The 18,947-nt window shown below is 43.9% G+C and overlaps 1 protein-coding gene across 1 annotated transcript in view; it reads left to right on the forward strand.

The window, feature by feature from the left end:
• LOC119160842 (luciferin 4-monooxygenase) overlaps positions 1-18,947 on the forward strand; it is a 148,461-nt gene that overhangs the window by 115,868 nt on the left and 13,646 nt on the right. Inside the window, exon 8 of the mRNA XM_037413097.2 lies at positions 13,767-13,867. Within this exon, the coding sequence (XP_037268994.1) occupies positions 13,767-13,867 (101 nt within the window). The remainder of the gene's footprint in view (positions 1-13,766; positions 13,868-18,947) is intronic.

The following is an 18,947-nucleotide window of genomic DNA, read 5'->3' on the forward strand; positions in this document are numbered from 1 at the left end:
ACTATATATTTGACAACAATGCTATGCATAGAAACTGCGTGTACACACATACCCATAAATATACACAGATATATGCAGATGCATATACAGACACATATATATACATATACATACACACGCATACATACACACACACATATATATATATATATATATATATATATATATATATATATATATATATATATATATATATATATATATATATATATATACATATATACGCACACATATACATATATAGACAGTTCCATGAATGCCTGGACCACCATTTTCTCGATTTTTACGATAAAAGCACTTCCCTAATGTCACGTGCACTGCATTCCTCAAGGATTATTTTTGCCTCCAGTAATTTATTTAATAACAAAGGAACACTAAAACATAGCATTTGTCGCCCAAAATGTGTTCTATAGAATGGAAGGTTCCAATGTTGTTGGTGACGAGTAGGGTACAGATTAGCATGCGTATCCAGTTCAAAAATATCTAAGAAGGCACAATTGTTATGAAAAAGAGATTGCTTATATCTTATTGCTAGAGAATACTCGTCAAGTTTGTGAATTGGGACAATATTATAGCGCTGAAACAGTTCATCAGTGTGTACATAGTAGTCGACATTTCCTATAAACCTGATCGTTTTTTTTTTTGTAGTCTGTATATTTTACTTATGTTGGTTGCTGTCGTACTTGCCCATACCAAAAGACAATAATTTACATGCGACAAAAACAAGCTGTTATAAAGTGTTAGTTTAACAGAAACTGGAAAAAAATAACGCATTCGTGCAAGTATGCCCTCACATTTTGATAGGTTGGTTATTAGATTATTATACTGAGGATCCCACGATATTGTGCAATTAAAAAGTACTCCTAATGTTTTAACGGTTTCTACAAATTCAACAGCCACGCTACCTATACGTAATCTATTGTCTAAGGAAATCAGTCTCCGCGAATGAAAAACTACAGCTTTTGTTTTTGTTGCAATAATGAGTAATGAATTTCGTTCACTCCATGTGTTTAAGCTTTCTAACGTAGTGTTTATAAGTGTGGTCATGGCAGCCATGTTGTTACCTGTAAAGAAAATGCTAGTGTCATCCGCGTATATTATGTTTTTAGCTTTGTCACTGACCTTGACAATATCATTTATGTATAGGTTAAAAAGCAGTGGTTCTAGAATGCTACCTTGCGGAACCCCTGTGGTTATTGCCTGGAGGGAAGAAAATGAATCCTTAATTTTTACACATTGTGAGCGTTACTTGAAGTAAGATTTCAAGATGAATAGTGGAATGCCGCGAACACCATATATTTCTAATTTTTGAAATAAAGTATGATGACAGAGACGGTCGAAAGCCTTAGAAAAATCTATGAAAACACCAATGCAAGGTTCTTTACTCTCAAACGATTAAAGGATTATTTCTTTCTGAGCTAGTAAAGCAGTCTCCGTCGACCTGCCCTCCATTTCTTATGCTTCACTTCTTATGCTATTTATGTTTGAATTTTGTGTTTACTATTTCAGGTTGCTTGAAACCAATGTATTGAATATATATATTGTTTAAGCTTTGCACTGTCACGGACTGCGGAGGGACAAGGGCCTTTGTCAGGCTCTTCGCCTTTAGCCCTTTGCCACTGCAGTGAGCTCTGTATCTGGCTTACTGTAAATAAAAATACTACTACTACTACTACTACTACTACTACTACTAAAACCATGTTGAGATTGAGATATTATGTTAAACTTCATACAAAAATTCATGAGTCTTTTAAAAATAATTTTCTCCAAGCCTTTCGAAAATATGGGTAATATAGAAATTGGCCGATAGTTCGTAAGATCATTCTCGTCTCCTTTCTTGTATATCACGCTGACAACGAACGTTTGCATTTGTTTTGGGAAACAGTCTGTTGATAGGGACAAATTTTAAATGTTAGAGAGCACGGGAGCTATGATATCGATTGCATGTTTGATCGGGGAAATCTGAATACCATCTACGCCACGAGCGCTGCTCTGTTTCAGCGTGGAAAAAATTGAAACTATTTCTTGTTCATCGGTTGGTCGAAGAAAGATGTTCTTTGTCTGTCTTGTCATTACGTCAGTTATAGCTGTCTGCGCTGTTTGCGTCGGCTGTGCAACGTTTGTGAGAAAATCATTAAATCTTTCTGCGAGTTCTAAATCTGTAACCGCTCGACCATCTATATTCATTTCAGTAACCCCAGGAGAGATCGGTGTCCTGTGAAGCAAAGCGTTAAGTTTCCTCCACAGTTATGCACTCCCTTTGCAGTTGGCTGCATGGAATTGTTGATTTAATGTTGAATTGTTGATTTTCTTTTTTTCTTTCTTGATAAATGCGTTCACCTTATTGCGGTATTCTTTAAATGTGGTTAAGTCTGACGGATCCTTAGTTTTTCAAAACCTTCTGAATAACTTTGATTTCTTTTCGATCATTCCTAAACACTCGCGATTGATCCATAGTTTGCGATTTCTACGGAATCTCTGTAGAACTTTTTCTTTAAAGTGTCTAAAATAGACTTTTTTAAATGTAATCAAGAATGTTTCATAGGCTAAATCTGCAGTTTCTGAGTGGTATACCGCACTCCAGTCTGTTTGGGAAAGGCTTGTGCTGAATGCTGTTAAAGTGTGAGGTGTGATATTTTGAGCTGTTCTAGCGGGCAGTGTTTGAGACTTCTTGATTGCACTCTCCGTAACAAAGTAGAGTGCAAAGTGGCCGCTGATGTCACAACATATTACACCATTCTCTACGTTATCTTTGTTTACCTTAGTGATAAATAGATCGATTAACGTTTCTGAGGTAGGTGTGATACGTGTGGGAGTTTCCGTTACTATATCGTAGCCACTCGACTCGACCGTAGACACAAATGTAATTGCGACAGCAGACGACTCCAGTATATTGATATTAAGGTCACCGCCAAGAATAAGTTTTAAATTGCTGTCATTTACATAATTTATTAGTTCTTCAAGGCTACTAATAAATGTATTCACAGATGAATCAGGTGGTCTGTACATGACAGCATATACGTAATTACGTGTAATCAAAGTTAAGCACTCAATGTCAGCACTGACATAAGAAAATTGTGGTATTATTTGAGCGTCTATACAGTTTTTCACTAGAACCATGAGGCCACCGCCTTTTTTCTTTGTTTGGTTAAGAAAAAGTATTATAACCATCTCGCTTGTAAATCTCGTCGTCTGAAGTATACCAAGTTTTCGTAATCATTATTACGTCGAAAGAAAAAGAAAACGTATCTAGAAAAATAGATAGATCATCTTCCTTGTTCCGTGCTGAACGAATGTTAAATGAAGGCAGCACAGACTATCGCTACACCAATTTCCTACAAGATTATTGACGTCACAAGGTGATACCGCCATGGCGAAACAGAAGCTGCACCGCAATTCCGGATAGCGTTTTTAGGCAATCTTTTCATTGTCGCTTGCGTCGCGAATGTGCAATACATGTGAGCCTTCATCTTTTCGCGCGAGAATACGCCCATCATTCGTCCACACGAACCTCCAGTTTGCTGCTTTCTTTTTAGCTATTGGCGGTCTAATAAGCTGTTTTAGGGCTGGGCATAAGTGATCATTGATAAACACAGCTGTGTTAGAGGCGTGACCGAGGTCCAGTGTTGAGATGCGCGTCTTCTTTGCTTTCTGTAGCACCAAATCACGTTTTGAACGGCTGCGGAATTGGAGTATTACGTTCGGTATTGAACTGGCATTCTTTGCTGCTACATGGTGACTTTTTTAAACATCAACTTTGGTTACGGGCACATTCAGCAGTCCGCCGATTCTGTGAAGGGTATTTCCAAGATCTTCCTCAGCAAGTTTGGGTATTCCCTTAATCTCAAGGTTGCATTTGCGGGAGTATTGCTCAGATGTAGTTATCCTCTGCTCTTGTTGAGAAATTTGTTTCTTGAAAGCTTCGCACTCGGTTCTCAACTGCTCATTAGCGCTTCTGAGTGACTTGTTATCCCCCACAAAATCCGCGTTCTCTTTCTTTATTTTCTCAACTTCGTCGTTCAAAAAACTCACACTGTTTTTCAGGTCTCTTATTTCCTTTCTTAGCTCTCTTTAAATTGACGATTTGAATTCAATCATCTCCTTTCTTATTTCTTCTCGCAACTTAGTCAAATCACTCTTGACTACAGCAATACTTCACACAAGAAATGTATCACCACCTTGGCAGCAGAAAGGCAGCAAAAAAAGAATAATCTTTGTTTAGTATGTAGAAAAATGAATGCAAACCTGAAATAATCGAACACAGGCGTGTGAGTAACAAGCTTTCGCTGCCCCCGCTGCTGACAAGTGAAGTGCAGGCCTCCGCTGTCACTGGTTTGAAAGACGGTCCCCCTGGTGTTCCTCCACGGCGGTGGCTTTTCCGCTTCGTCAGGGCTTGCCTCCTGAAACGTGTGACGCAGTCAGCGATGCGTGGCAGCACAGCATGTGACGTTGTGCCGACGGTTATCAGCCGTTGAGTTGTCAACGGCTCTGGAGGGCCGACAGCTGGTTCCAGTAGATCAGACCGATAATCAACGACTCCGGAACAAGTGGCTGTCTGGAAGCAAGCCTAGCTGTCCGAGCGCGTTCGATGACCCCTCTTCTTTCGAGGCATCATACCCGACGGTGTTTGGTTCTTGTGATGCTTCGTTCTTCTTCTGTTCCAGTCGAAGCAAGCTGACTTTCAGTGGTTATGACAATGGGAAACTTGCACTAACAGAGACCGGCTCTGGCACGCACTTTTGCAGAAAAGTCCAAGTGATGCAGCAGCGAAATCTAAAAGGGGAAAGAAGGCGTTCGATGAAATGCTGGAGCAAGGGGAGCGTGGAAACCGTTCACTACGTGAATAGGGCTGCAGGGGACGGCATCGGACCTACACTTTGACAGGGTAACAAAAACAGCACGACACACACAACTTGAAAGAATCGCGAACGTCGCGCGCACTGGGGTGAAAAGTCGTTCACGAGAAAGCAGTGCCTCGGGTAGAGTCGGGAAGACAGCAAAATGTAAAGTTGGCGGCGTGGCTTGGTATGCGAACTGCCACTGCAGCGTTCGAAGGTGGCGGGCTTCCCGAGCCACTGACGCACGCCAACTCGACAGAGAGCCTACCCGTCCGAAGGTCCCCAGCCAACATCCACGTCCACGTGTTCCGACCCGACGGACGGGTAGCGGGAACATCCCCTTAATTTGCGTGGTGAGCACAAATCACCCAAATAAATCAAACCACCCAGTTCATTGGTACGGGTGGTAGATGGCTTCTCTTTTCCAGAGTCTTCCAGAGAGTCGAGTGAGATAGTGGGGCTCACATATCTTATACAGTGCTTGTAGACATCCTGTGCGAAGATTTTCGGTCCACTTAGCAGCCTGCTGCAAGACGACTCACTGAAATCAGGACACTTTCACAGGCACTGAGCCGTAACTCTGGAAGCCGAAATGTCTGAAACTTGAGAGCGTCTCATCTCATTTCCTTTCACTGCCTGATGTCTCAACCCGCCCAACGATAGGCGCATCGACAACGGAATTTGTTGCAGTGCTGCAGCAACACAAGGACAGACACTAAGGTTAGCACATATCAATAGCTCCTGACCCACCAATACATAATCAGGCCCAGCGGCCTATATTTGATTTTCTGTACATTCCGAGTTATCTGGATATTATAGCGACACATTGGCGACACAAGACCACTACGTGGGTGGAGCGTTTACAAAGATGTTCGGAGCTTTTCATAAACTTGTTAAGACATGAAAATGATCGAACATGTGCGCAGAACAATGCGGCCTTTCCGGCCAGTGAAGAGGTGTTTTGACGATGTGTGTACTATGCTAATGAGGCGACTTTGTCTCTTATGCGGATTCATGCACGTACATTCACCCCTCTGTTGACTGGTACCCAAGGAGCTGCAAGCAACTTCATTTAAAAACACTGGAACGAAATCATGCAGGGATCATCTATTACTAAGTGGCTGTCGAGCTATGCAGCCCTCTGCACATAACTGCTGTGGCACGCTGGAAGTTCCAGGTGTAGCTTTCTTCGGACCTAGTGTGACTTCTTCGCATGCATCGCACTACGGCTTGCCACCTAGCGTGCAACATCAATAACGCGCTATTCTAGACACACAGAACGCACCATTTGCCGCCACGTCGGATAGAGCGCACTCGCTTGAAAAAATTAGTAAATACCATCTACACTGGAAATCGATGATATGCCGAGCACTAATGAGGAAGGCGGAATTGTCATATTAAAACGAGCACAACGTTACAAGATGGAAGTAAATTATGCTGTGCATGACTTGCACGTGAAGATTATCACGTTCGCGCCTGGAAATTGTGCTCAATCGTCCATTCACGTCACGTACTACTAAGTTTGGAATGTGTTAAGCTAGGGAAACGGCCACGAGTGCGCTATGAGCGTAGCATGTAGTCATGTTTTACGTGACACGTGTGTCATGAATATCTCATCATTTATCTTCCTCGTCAATTCACGGCACGTTATAAAAATTTTGGTATACGTGAAGCTAGCAAAATTACCATGAGCCTACGGTGAGCGTGGTGTATAATCGTGTTCTTACATGACACATGACACGCATGTATTGATTATCATGTTCCCACAAGTCACATACCTTCGTCATAAACTCGTCAAGTAACGAAAAATTTGGTATATATGAAGCTAGCAAAATAGCTGTGAGCGCACTATGAGGTAGCATGTAGTGATGCTTCAAATGACACGCATGTCATGATTATCGTGTTTTGACGTTTAAATTGCCTTCTTTGTCTGTTCGCCTCACGTAATACCATATTTTGTATGTGTGAAGCGAGCGAAACGGCCGCGAACATCGCATTAGTGTGGCATGTAGTAATGTTCTTATATGACATGTATGGCATCATTATCCTGTTGGTATCAGTCACATATATCTTGGTCATCCATTCAGGTCACGTAATACCAAATCTGGTGTATGTGAAGCTAGCGAAACAACCACGAGTGCACCATGTGCATGACATGTAGTCATGTTCTTACATGACACGCGTTTATTGATTTGAACGTGAGACCCTCTGCTCTATGTTCACCATACAGTCATGTCATAACATACCGGTTTTGCGATATATCATTTGAACGGCACCACCGCAGCAGTAGCCTCACCATGGCACGTGAATCATGATATTCATGAAAGAAATGTCATGATTTCGATGTTATGACTAGACACTTATGCTTGTCATACACTTATGTTATACCATACCGACTTTGTTATAGATTCCATTATCTAAACGGTCAGGAGAGCTAAACGTTATCGGCGACTAGATAGATAGATAGATAGATAGATAGATAGATAGATAGATAGATAGATAGATAGATAGATAGATAGATAGATAGATAGATAGATAGATAAATAGATAGATAGATAGATAGATAGATAGATAGATAGATAGATAGATAGATAGATAGATAGATAGATAGATAGATAGATAGATAGATGGATAGATAGATAGATAGATAGATAGATAGATAGATAGATAGATAGATAGATAGATAGATAGATAGATAGATAGATAGATAGATAGATAGATAGATAGATAGATAGATAGATAGATAGATAGATAGATAGATAGATACTATTCAACAAACGAACAAGTTGCATGAAGCTGAGTCATCAGTGCGGTCAGAGGATATCCACGGAGTGAGTGATGATGCGTGTCCTTACTCCGGAGGTACATCGGTAAACCATGAATCGTTCGTAAATCCTGCCCGGCGGATCATCATGTAAAGACAGTGAGCACGTGCTGTAGCCATTTTCCAAGATTTTCACTCCACCGTCATGTGCTCTTCGCTCATAATCGACGAACACAAATCGTCGTTGAAAAAGGAAGCGCGCCAAGAGCGAACACATTTTAACACAAGAGTGAACGCAGTCTCCTATCACACAAGAGCATGCATCGGAGCCACAGCCAGGCACGTGGCACTTTGCGAGCTTCGCTGCCGCGCCGTGAGGCGCACCACCATCGAAACGACGACTGCCCACCATCGGTGACGGCAAACAAAAACAAGCCTTTTTTGGCAATTCTACTTGTAAGACTTGGGAATGGTAAGCATAAAAAGCCGTTGCTCATTCATTTTAGTCATTGAGAAGCATGCATAGTGCGAACGCCTAAAAAATTGGAAATAACGTACTTTAGGTGGCAGCGTGCACCGAAAATCAAACATTTGCGCTGCACTGATAGTGAAAGGCACGCGGATACGTTGATATTACTTCGAGAAAGTTTGCCGAATACTCTCAACGAGGTGTTGCGACATCGTCAGCTACAGAAGTGCTGGACTTTTACTTACTGCACGAAGGTTTCAAAGGTCAATATATCAGCCAGCACTAGACAGCTTGTTTGCTCCTGGCATCTGCACTGGGGCTATGCGTAGTAAGTACTTTGATTGTATATAAACGCTGATGCATGAATTTTGTTCACTGCTGTACATTATGAAGTGTTACATGGCTTTCATGTTAAGTAAACATCGACTAACTTGCAATAAAACTACTTATTGCCACAAGTTTGTGATTAGTGTTTTAGTATTGTTCGGCCTGTATACGGCATCACTTACTTACTAAAGTAACTATGCAAGATACTTGAGAGCTCCTAGTAAGTAGTTTACTGCATTGTATTATATGTAATTGAGAGGAATTGAGACAGGGAGCTGCTCCAACGAGTGGGGGACAGCCATGACGCAGAAGCAGACGACGAGGGTGTCGTCTGCTATGCGAACGGCTAGCCGCCATGTCGAAACGCCTTGGAGCTTTGAAACATGTTTCGTTTTATACGCAACTATATATTATACGAACAATATTCTTAGGTATTATTTGTTCACAAAAGCTATTTGAGTGCAGAAGATAATAAAAACTTTTTTTCAGTTTTCAGTAAAATAATATATTTCCACTCTTTGTATAACTGCCACCGTGATCCAAAGGCACTATCACTGCACCCAATTTTCGTCCCCATTGGCTCTATTGACATGTCACTCCGTCGCCACAACACCATCTACTAAGCAATCCAAGTACTAGTTGTGCGAGTGCCACAGTACCATCTAGTGAGCGCTCTGAGTACTAAATGTCTGATTTCAAGACGCGACTTGCCTACGCCTTAAGGAGCTTGGCCCCTAAAACAGGTGTCGTAGTCAAGAGCAAAAGGTACTTAAACTACGCGAGTGAGGAAGGGAAAGCAAAGCGAGATAGAAAGAAACCCCCAGGAGAATAATCCGAAAGACTTCTTTGATAGAATAAAGTTATTAATCGTGAAGTCTTCTTTAAGAGAATGCTGCCTTCATTCCTAATATATTGTCCACTTGACTCCTTCCAATTTGAAATAGACCTTACGAAAGCCCGCATACTGCATTGCAAGGCATCTCAACTGTCTTTTGAAATCTAGATTTGTAAAGCCACCGGGATGGTTCCGTGATTACAGTGCTGGACTGCGGGTCGGTAACGACGGTGGTTCTATTCGAAGCCCGGTGGCCGGATTGCGATGTAGATAGACTGCTAGGAACCTCGTGCTTTGTGCTGTGTGTTCGTAGGCGTTATCACTCTCAGGTGGTCTAAATTATATTGAGCGCTCAACAAGGGCGTCTCTCTTTGGTGCGGTACACTTCATAAACCAGCCAACCAGTAGAATGGGAATACAAATGCCACTATGGGAGAAGGTACAGAGACATCTGGGGATGCGATTGGATTCTCTGCCGTAGATGTGACGCATGCGGAGGCGACGCATGAAAAGGAGAGAGCAGAGGCTCTTACAAAGAGCGCCTTTCAATAATGCGGAAGTGCGTGCGTGAACAGGATCGCGTTCACACGTAAAAATTCCATGATTGGGAATCATCAAAACGTTATCTAATTTCCGTCAGCGGAAGGCGTTAAACCAGCTACCATTCGTTACCAGTGGTTTCCACATGTTGGGTCCACCGTCAGTACATCTGAAGGGGGAGCGCTTCAACTCAAAGGACGAGAGTGATGTCTATGTGAAAGTCTGGGTAACGTCGCGGCCACAGGAGTGCCGTGAACAAGAAATTCTTTTGCTTGTTCATGAATGGTATCCTTGTGATCAGGCCTGTGATGTATACATTGAATAAACCCTCAATGTAGTTGCGTAATTCTCATCTCAACCCCGCTTGTGCAACTATGGCAGCCTAGACGCATGTGCTCATGCCATTTCCGCATTCGTGCTAAAGCGTAATACTGGCGGAGTATATTTACGCCTTAACTATTTTTTTGAAGCCAACAGGTGGTAAACCAAAATGAGGCGAACTTCAATATTAAACACAACTTTAAACACCAATTAACGTTCAAATACGCAATGGAGCACCATACCCTAAGGTTCTTGTATCTCTAAGAAATAATAATGCTACTTTATATCAGCCAAAATAGGTTAGAAAAATCAAAAAGACGAGGAACAAAAGTGCAAGGACATAATTCTTCTCAAAAAACATGAAAATGTTCTCCGGTGTCCATTTTCTCGTAATACTCGACAAACTTTTTTGTAACAAGAAATATTGCTGACAACAAAGATGTCATTCTGGTTATTTGTTATTTCAAAAAAGAAACGTATGAGCTCAGTTTTTCAGAGTGTGTTCCAATACTCACCGTAGACGTCTAAATAAACACCTAAATGGACGGCGACTATCTTAAGTCCCATTCCCATTCTCACGTAGCCGGCAGAGTAGGCAACTCCGAGAAGACTGCATCGTAGACAAATGCAATGCAGGCTACTTTGCTGTCAAAACAAGATGGCGGCTCAGCAAATCGCTCAGATAGATCAAATCTCACCGGAATGGTCGTCTGCACACGAGCAGACGCTTTCCCAGGCGCTCAATGTGAGTAACGTTTACTTGTTTTTGCTTTAAACACGAAGTAAGCCACCAATACTACTGCTACGTTTGTTTATTTTAGGTATTTCTTCTCGACGCAAGGTGGCGCATTGTCACGTAAAAGCCGTCCAGAAGTGTTTCAATTCTCGGACAGCATGGGCTCGGTGCTGTCTTCTAAGCAGTCTGCGTAGACTGTCTACGTGCTGTCTAATATTTGGAACGCAGCCAATGTGGCTTGATGCCATTTCGTCTTTTTCTTCTCAACTAATCCTTAATGAAGCGTCGTAAAGGGCCCTTAAGGGAAAAAAAGAATAACGCTTTTGACAGAGTCCCGCTACTGCATGCACTGCCTACCTCCAAATATATACCAACCACTAATTTGGTTTTGATTCTTGCTATTTTGATGCGGACATTCATTCACTGTCGACTACTCATTGGTTGAAACCCAATACCCTAGCGTCATGGTAGCGGGGGACGTTTAGGCCATCATTGAGTTCTTGTAATACCAATTTGATTGTATGCGTGAAAGAATGCGGGTGCATAGTGATGACACTCGACTTTACATAGTACCATTCTTCCATGTTCAGCATTTACTCGAAGAGGACCAATGCAGTCTAAATCAGTTTTCGATCTTTCAATTGAAGCTTTTCTTTTACCAGACAAAACTGGAAGCTCGCCAAGGCTAAAAAGTGCGAGAACTGCTTGACGAACGCACTGGTGACTCATACAATAACACGTCAGTAGTACGGAAATAATCTGAGGTACATAACAGTCATGTACAAAAAAGTATGAACAAAACATACTAAATCATAATTCATTTCTCCACTGATTATTTTCAAATACATTATATAAGTGTGTAATCAAAACGGGTTTGCAGCAATCGATGCACCCCGTGCATACATCATTGTATTTTTGACACCTAAGCACTTACATGTACACCTGTAAGATTTTCGCCAACACAAACTCATATCTCTAATCTAACAAAAACAACAAAATCTAATACAGCGTAGTGTACTTACACTAAGTATGAAAATATAAAATATACTATGAAAATAGTTTGTCGCGAATGTATTTATGACGCGAAAAAGCAGAGACGTGGGGGCCATCGTTTCTTGTAGCAAGTGATCTTACTTAAGGGCCTGTTAAGTGTTTTGGAAGCATTGTAGGCTAATGCTTGTATTTATACCATTATACGTCACACGGAAACGCGGCGTAAACCAAATGCATGTAGCTCTTGTGGTATATTTGATGACACGACGCTCTACTTATAACATTGATCTACTAAAACTTGAGAGCTCCCTATTCGAGAAGTGTCATGGCAACAAGCGAAATGTTTAACTGTGTGGTTTCGTATTATTACACGTTTTCTAAAGCGTCACGCGTTGTTCCGAAAGGGTAAATATTGGTCAACTACCTGTTTTTTTTTTTGCGGAGTAAGGACTTCACTTATGGCTCCTTTGCTTGTCAAAGCCTCAAAATTGGTGCAATACAATAAGTGTGAATTAGACAGCGCGTAATATATTTGAAGTTCACCCTTGAGCGGCAAAATGTTACAACGACCAGACAACACAACAGTTATACCGAAAAATACTCTTATAAATAAAATTTCCATGTGTATCTCAGGTTGATTGGATGAAAAAATATACTCCTCAAAATTTCGTGCGTAGCAACAGAATTTATCAGCACTCATTTAAGAAAGAAAGGCTGATGGGTAGTGGAACATTTTCAATAACTGGGCACGTAGAAATTCTCAAACCACGCCCACCGGCAAACGCTTATTTTATTTCATATTCGTAAGAAACGCAGCGTGGTGGCGCCTATAAAAGAACTCAGAATAAGTTTAAAGTATTTCTTTTCTCTGCTACAGCAACTCTTATGAAGTCAGGTGAGTAGCCTTAGTCTTTAAATACTACTAAATTATTATGACGGTCGCTTGCCCAATCGGGAATGAGCAGCATGGAACACCAGGGGGCCCCGCCGCGGTGGTCTAGCGGCTAAGGTACTCGGCTGCTGACCCGCAGGTCGTGGGTTCGATTCCCGGCTGCGGCGGCTGCATTTCCGATGGAGGCGGAAATGTTGTAGGCCCGTGTACTCAGATTTGGGAGCACGTTAAAGAACCCCAGGTGGTCAAAATTTCCGGAGCCCTCCACTACGGCGTCTCTCATAATCAAATGGTGGTTTTGGGACGTTAAACCCCACAAATCAATCAACACCAGGGGATACAGCTCTATGTTATATGTAATGTATTCCAGTAGCTATCCCGCGGAATGTAACCAGACGCGGATATCACGAATTCACCGTGCCGATAACAGTGGCGTGTCCAGGGAGTAACATGCCGGATTCGTGCTGCTCCCCCTAATTTTTTTCACCATCGTATACAGAGCCCCAAATGACTAGTGCCCTTCCCGGCCCCTATTTAACATCAATATACCTGCCATCCCTGCCCTGAAAAAAAATAAATGCGTACATCGCTGGATGCTAGCATGCAGTTCTCATCTCTGTGGCCATCGTCACCAGCTACATTGTATTTTTTCCTGGAACAATGCTTTCGTATTTTTATATAGGTGTCGGCGTTCATTACCAAGCCGAAGATGCTAAAATTGGTGGAGGTGCTTTGCGTTATGTCTTCCGGTGCCAATCTACTGGGTCAGTTCGGGACGCTAAAAGACGCATTCTAAAAAGACATAGTGTGCAAACACTAACACAACGATCCAACCCCCAACGCCACCTTAACATTTTTTTGTGTCCATGTTGCCAAATCCTCTCTTTTTGAGTGGATACTTACCTAGCTCTGCGCACTTTTAGTTAAGGCGTTGGAAGAAGAGTTTCATAAACATGCGCTTGTAAGTAGACGCTTTTAAGGCTAACTTTCGTAGGTGAGTGTGATAGTGGTGACAATGTTGACCTTTTGTGTCGCGCTTTCTTGCCCTCAGGGTATGGTCTCACAGAAGTGTCAGCCGCTGCTGTATACTGTCGGCGGCCGTGCGACGACTCTACCTGCCTCGGCCCTCCTGTGCCATTTCTGGAAATGAAGGTAAAGAATTTCACATGTACAGTACACACGGATTAAAATGGGACACTCGGAGCACGTGGCTCCCGGTACATGTGCCGCCGCTTGTGGAGCTAAGGTGCTGCATTGTGATGTAGAGTGAAAGTGAGAACACCTACAGAGCAGGAATACTCTTTCTGGTCGATAAAAAGTCGACATTTAGTTGACGAAGTGCACACTGCGAGCGCGGTGCTGTAAACCTCGCACTCCTTTTAATGCTCCCCAATAGGCTCCGTTGTGCGTGCTAATGTGTTCGGGGATCTGTCCGGAGGACACTAGCCAACCGGAGTCTCGGGGAGATGTCGAGAGAGGAGCCCGGAGCTGTTAACAGTAACTTTTAATTACAATAGTTACAGGTAGCGTGTTGCATGATGTGGTAGCATCATGGAAGCTCTCGGTGGAAGCTTGATAGTAGCTTCTGGGAGCTTGTGAGAGATTGTCGGGAGCGCCTCGGCACTCGCATTTTATGTCCTGACCTTTCAAGAATTCCTTGCAGAAAAAAAAACAACGGAGGCCAGGACAGTCCAATGAAATTTGTTATCTTCACCTTCACCCTCGAAAAGGAAAGGTGAAACGGAGCCTCCTTCCTGACCCACGAAAGTGGGAAGAGGCACGCCCAGTCCAGACCTTGGCGAGGGAGGAAACACTGCACACTGCGCACGACACAGCACAGCACGAAGACGTTGAGTCTTACATTGAAGTCAATTTCCTGGTCTGTTGCAGTGATGGGTGTGCCGCGTCAGGCAGGCCGAAAATTGTCAAAACAGCGGCATCAAGGCGTCACGAAGAACGTAGGAATTGCATCCGCAGATGGTTCTCAGACGCTGGGCCAGTAGCCCGGGGCACCCTGACGACAAAGCAAGCCGCCTCCACGGCCAACAACTCTTCCTAATGCGTCAGTCGGTCACGCGTGTCCAGAAGATTTTACGAGGGGCGCCGACGACCTGGGATAACTAGAAGAGCAATTTCTCTGTTGTCGTCGCTCTTGGTGCATCTCTGGGAGCACTGACTCGAAAGAAATCAGGGTGGGCTCAGCCACCATTTCTCGTGTGGCAAGGCAGCGTCAAGCCAGGCAGGCCGATCATAACAGCACCATTGATATTACGGCGCGAGCAGACGACGCTGTCGTTATGCGCCATTTGATGAGGCGGCGCGCATGCTGCACAAGCAAGAAACGGGATTCAGCTAATAAACTGCGACTGACATGCGTTTATAGACATGGACAGTAACTCCACAAAACTATAGAAAGCTTGTCGTTCCTTTTGTAACGAAGAAAAGAAAAGCAACAGTCGCTGGCTTGTTTATCTGCATGAATAAAATTTCTCATTATTTTGTTGTTTTGCCTCGAGCAACCAATTCTGCCGCTATTTTGCTAGGCTGAAATTTATAGAGATATAAGCTATGGAAGAGTTAGCCAGCTTCTACCAATCCTATTCAACAATAGGCCACAGTTTGCTGCGGCAGGCTTGCGACTCAGATTCTTTTATGACTTGACAGAGACCACGGAGGAAACTTTGTATGCTTTTCTGCAGATGTTCATCGTCTCTACTAACACACGCAAGGCTCAATCTTCAAGCTGAATCCTGCGTATTACTTTCACAAAAGGCGTACCACATTGTTCAAACGCGCAGACTGATGGGGTCGTCTCGTGGCGCTGCAGTATAATCGGTGGGCAGCAGCGATTAAGTTCGCTCGACATGCGAAAGCGTGCAAGCCTTGCAGCGCCACGCTGGTGGTGTACTGATTGTCAACTACAGGCCGACAGTAGAGGACTGGAAGAAGTAATGCCCTCGGTTTTGCGAAAATTTGGAAAAAATTGTCAGTTCTTTAGTATAAAAGCACTACCCAATATTTGAGAACACTTCAGTGGCGCCTGAACCATGTCCAGTACAATGACGAGAGTGTGGTTTCTTTCTCGACTATATTTCCAGTTCCTGCGGGCAATTCCTATCCTAGCCCAGTTTCTTCAGAAACCACACCGACAATATAACACTCAGCGTGAGGTGTATGAGAATTTCGCAATTTTCTGCTAGGCGCTGTTACCTCCACTTTTGCAGTGGAGATGACTATAAACCAAGTGAAATTTGTTAATCGCGCATCGTATTCATTCTAGACAAGGTAGAAAAGGGGACAGAGTGCACGTCAAGGCAGCGTAGGACATTGTTCATAGCTTACATATGCCGCCTATTACCCATTGAGGTAATATTGCATTATTACGTCATATCAACAAAGTGCTGGCGTGAAGAATCAAGCGTAATACACTGGAAACGTCACAAGAGAATAACGTGCTTGTCCTTTGTAAATTTAGAAGTTCCCCGACACTTTGATTTCCTGTCATATTCACCGGCTTGACGAATCCTCCAAGTAGGCTGTAGCGCTGCTGACAAGTAGCTCCCCTTTCGCCGCCGCTGATTCGTTCTCCTCTCCACCACACTTCCGTCAAAATTTCACAGATCTCACGCCTTCGCCTCGCAACACTTCCGGTACTACATTTTTAAACCCACCTCTGGGCAAAAAAAAAAATAACGCTCAGCCTTCAACATATTTATTTCTTTCACGCACTAAATGATTGACCATTTCCGTGCGCTTAGAGCTGGTTGCGGATGACACTTTTAGATGTTTGCGAAGCGTTTGATTTGACCGTTCGGGCTGTTGATGGTCAAAGGATGCCCTTTTAGCGCCTTTTAATACTTGTTATTTCAGAGCCGAGCTCATAGGCTACCGTTATTGCGTTCAGCAACATCACCGTAGAAAGAAACGGCACAGCGAAGTGAGAGAGAGACAAACGTTTATTCAATGAAGCTTGTGAGTGAAAGTGGGAGGGTCCCTTATTCCAGGAACCCTCTGGCTTGGACAGCCTGCCGAGCTCGAGCGACGAGTTGACGCTGCTCGACCAGGTCCGGTTGGGAGATCGCAGCCTCCCACGCTTCACTGAGGACGTCTTGGTCCGCATCTGGTGCTGCGGCTCGTAGTCTTGGGACGCTTACTTTGCAATGCAGTAGAAGGTGCGCCAGAGTGTCTGCCACATTGCGGTGAAGGCAGATGTAGCTGTGCAATGTTGGCCTCATATTGTGCAATAGTACACCGTGGGTGAGCGTGTTGCGAAATGAGGCAGAAAAAAAAATTGGCCCCTCATCTGCATGATAATCTGCAAATGTTGTCGAAACATAATAGTCTTGCGTGTGGAGAGAGCGAACAAAATATTTATTTGATGTTCTGCGCAAAAAAATCGGTTAATGGTATTCTGGTGGCGCTGCGTTAGAGTGCCTCGAACGTGCACCGGAGGCGAACGAACACATCAAGTCACGTCACACGTGAGGCATGAGCGCCATCTGGCAATTTTCTTGGAAAATGAAGTGCGTGGCTCTGAGACGGCTATGCGTGCCTGTCTCAGAGGTAACAAGGTGTAGAACGTAAGGTGACAGGTAGGTGCCACCACCATGTCATCTTAGCAAAGCGTTGGAAACACTCGCCTTTTTTGTGCAAGCAATGCATGGTCAGCGCAGCGTGATAAGCACTACGGTTCTTAAAATTACTTATGTACGCCTTTTCTAGTAAAAGAGGCACATGCAGAGTATATACGTGTTGTTATGTTGCGCTAGATATGCGCAGTAATTGCTTTTTAACTGACTACTACACAAGTATGAACACTAAACCATCAGCAACATTGGTGGGCGCTGCGGATGGGGTCAGCCGTTTTAAGTACCCGATGCCGTTAACAGTGGACAGACAGACAGACAGACAGACAGACAGACAGACCAAAATTTTAGCGTCGAAGGTCCCCAAGAACGACTATTGTCTTTTAAAAACTAAAACATCTCCCAGTGAAGAGAGCCATCAGTAGCATGCGAAGCAGCACATGGCTGAAGTTTTCTTCATTACGGGCACCTTGATCGATGTCAACGCGTCCTTGCTAGTAGATCGCATCATGGAGAGTGTTTTCTGGCGCTCTTACTCCTCCCTAACTCTTGTTGGAGCAAGCCATGCGGGAGCACGTTGGTTCACCACACGTCTGCAGAATCTTGTTCTCCGACATTATCAGGTGATTCTGAGAAAGCTTAAGGGGGAGGGCGACAGTGTCTTACACTGCCACTTAGGCAGGCCACACGTGCTAGGGGGCTAAGGCCTGTTCTTCCTAGAGGAGAGAGAGGGGGAGCCTAAATGTTGATATAGAGAGGAAGGGGACGTTCATGCGCTGTAGGGGTGTGGATGGTATGGAAGCGCAGTAAGGGAGAGGCGTGGGTGAGGAGAGATGGGGAGGGAGACGCACTAGCGCAGTAAGAGCAGTCACGCCGCCCACCTCCCTGAACTCTGCCATAAGCTGCTTTACCTCTAAAAGAGCGAACGCGGAATCTCGGCCTCATGAGCTGTTAGCCTCTTACCTCACGTCCTTCCTCCGCCAGGTGTCCCCTCGGTCTGAGCTTGTGCGCATGCACGCATGACACGTGCATTAGAGCTCGGTTGGCGAGCCAGTCTAGGTCTGCGGTGGTTGATGTAAAATGAATCATGATACAGCGTACTAAGAAGCGGGAGTGGGGGCGTAAGTGGGCTCACTGGCGTCGAGCGGATGGCGCCGAAGATGGCTCCTTGAGTACGAAGGAAAACACAGGGATCCACGAAGACTTCCAGGCGGGTGCTGCTATTAGACTCCTCGGTCAGGAATTCAGTGCTACAGGAAGCTGGTCGCAGAAATTGGGTAATTCTCAATACACGCAACTACTGAAAATAAAGTAGACCACAGTTGGGCCAACATAATACGTGCGTGTTTCCAGAGTCGCACCACTGTCACGTGCTCTTTTGTGGTTATAAGAGGTAGTGGCTATACCACCATAGCAAAGCTTATCAGAGAATGTTTGATAAAGAGCAGTAGTACAACGTACCTGAAAGACTTGTATTACAGGGACTGGCTTAATTTTTAGTTATAATAACTTTAGGAGTATTCCAGCGTTTTTTGAAGAACGCCAAAATGCGGAGCAAGTTTTTAATCTCTTATGCTTGACCACTCCACGCAGACACTTCCACGACCTTCAACAGCACTTGTGCATTCTATTTCCCTGTATCGGCG

This window comes from Rhipicephalus microplus, chromosome X (genome assembly GCF_043290135.1).
Source record: "Rhipicephalus microplus isolate Deutch F79 chromosome X, USDA_Rmic, whole genome shotgun sequence".
Classification (NCBI taxonomy): domain Eukaryota; kingdom Metazoa; phylum Arthropoda; class Arachnida; order Ixodida; family Ixodidae; genus Rhipicephalus; species Rhipicephalus microplus.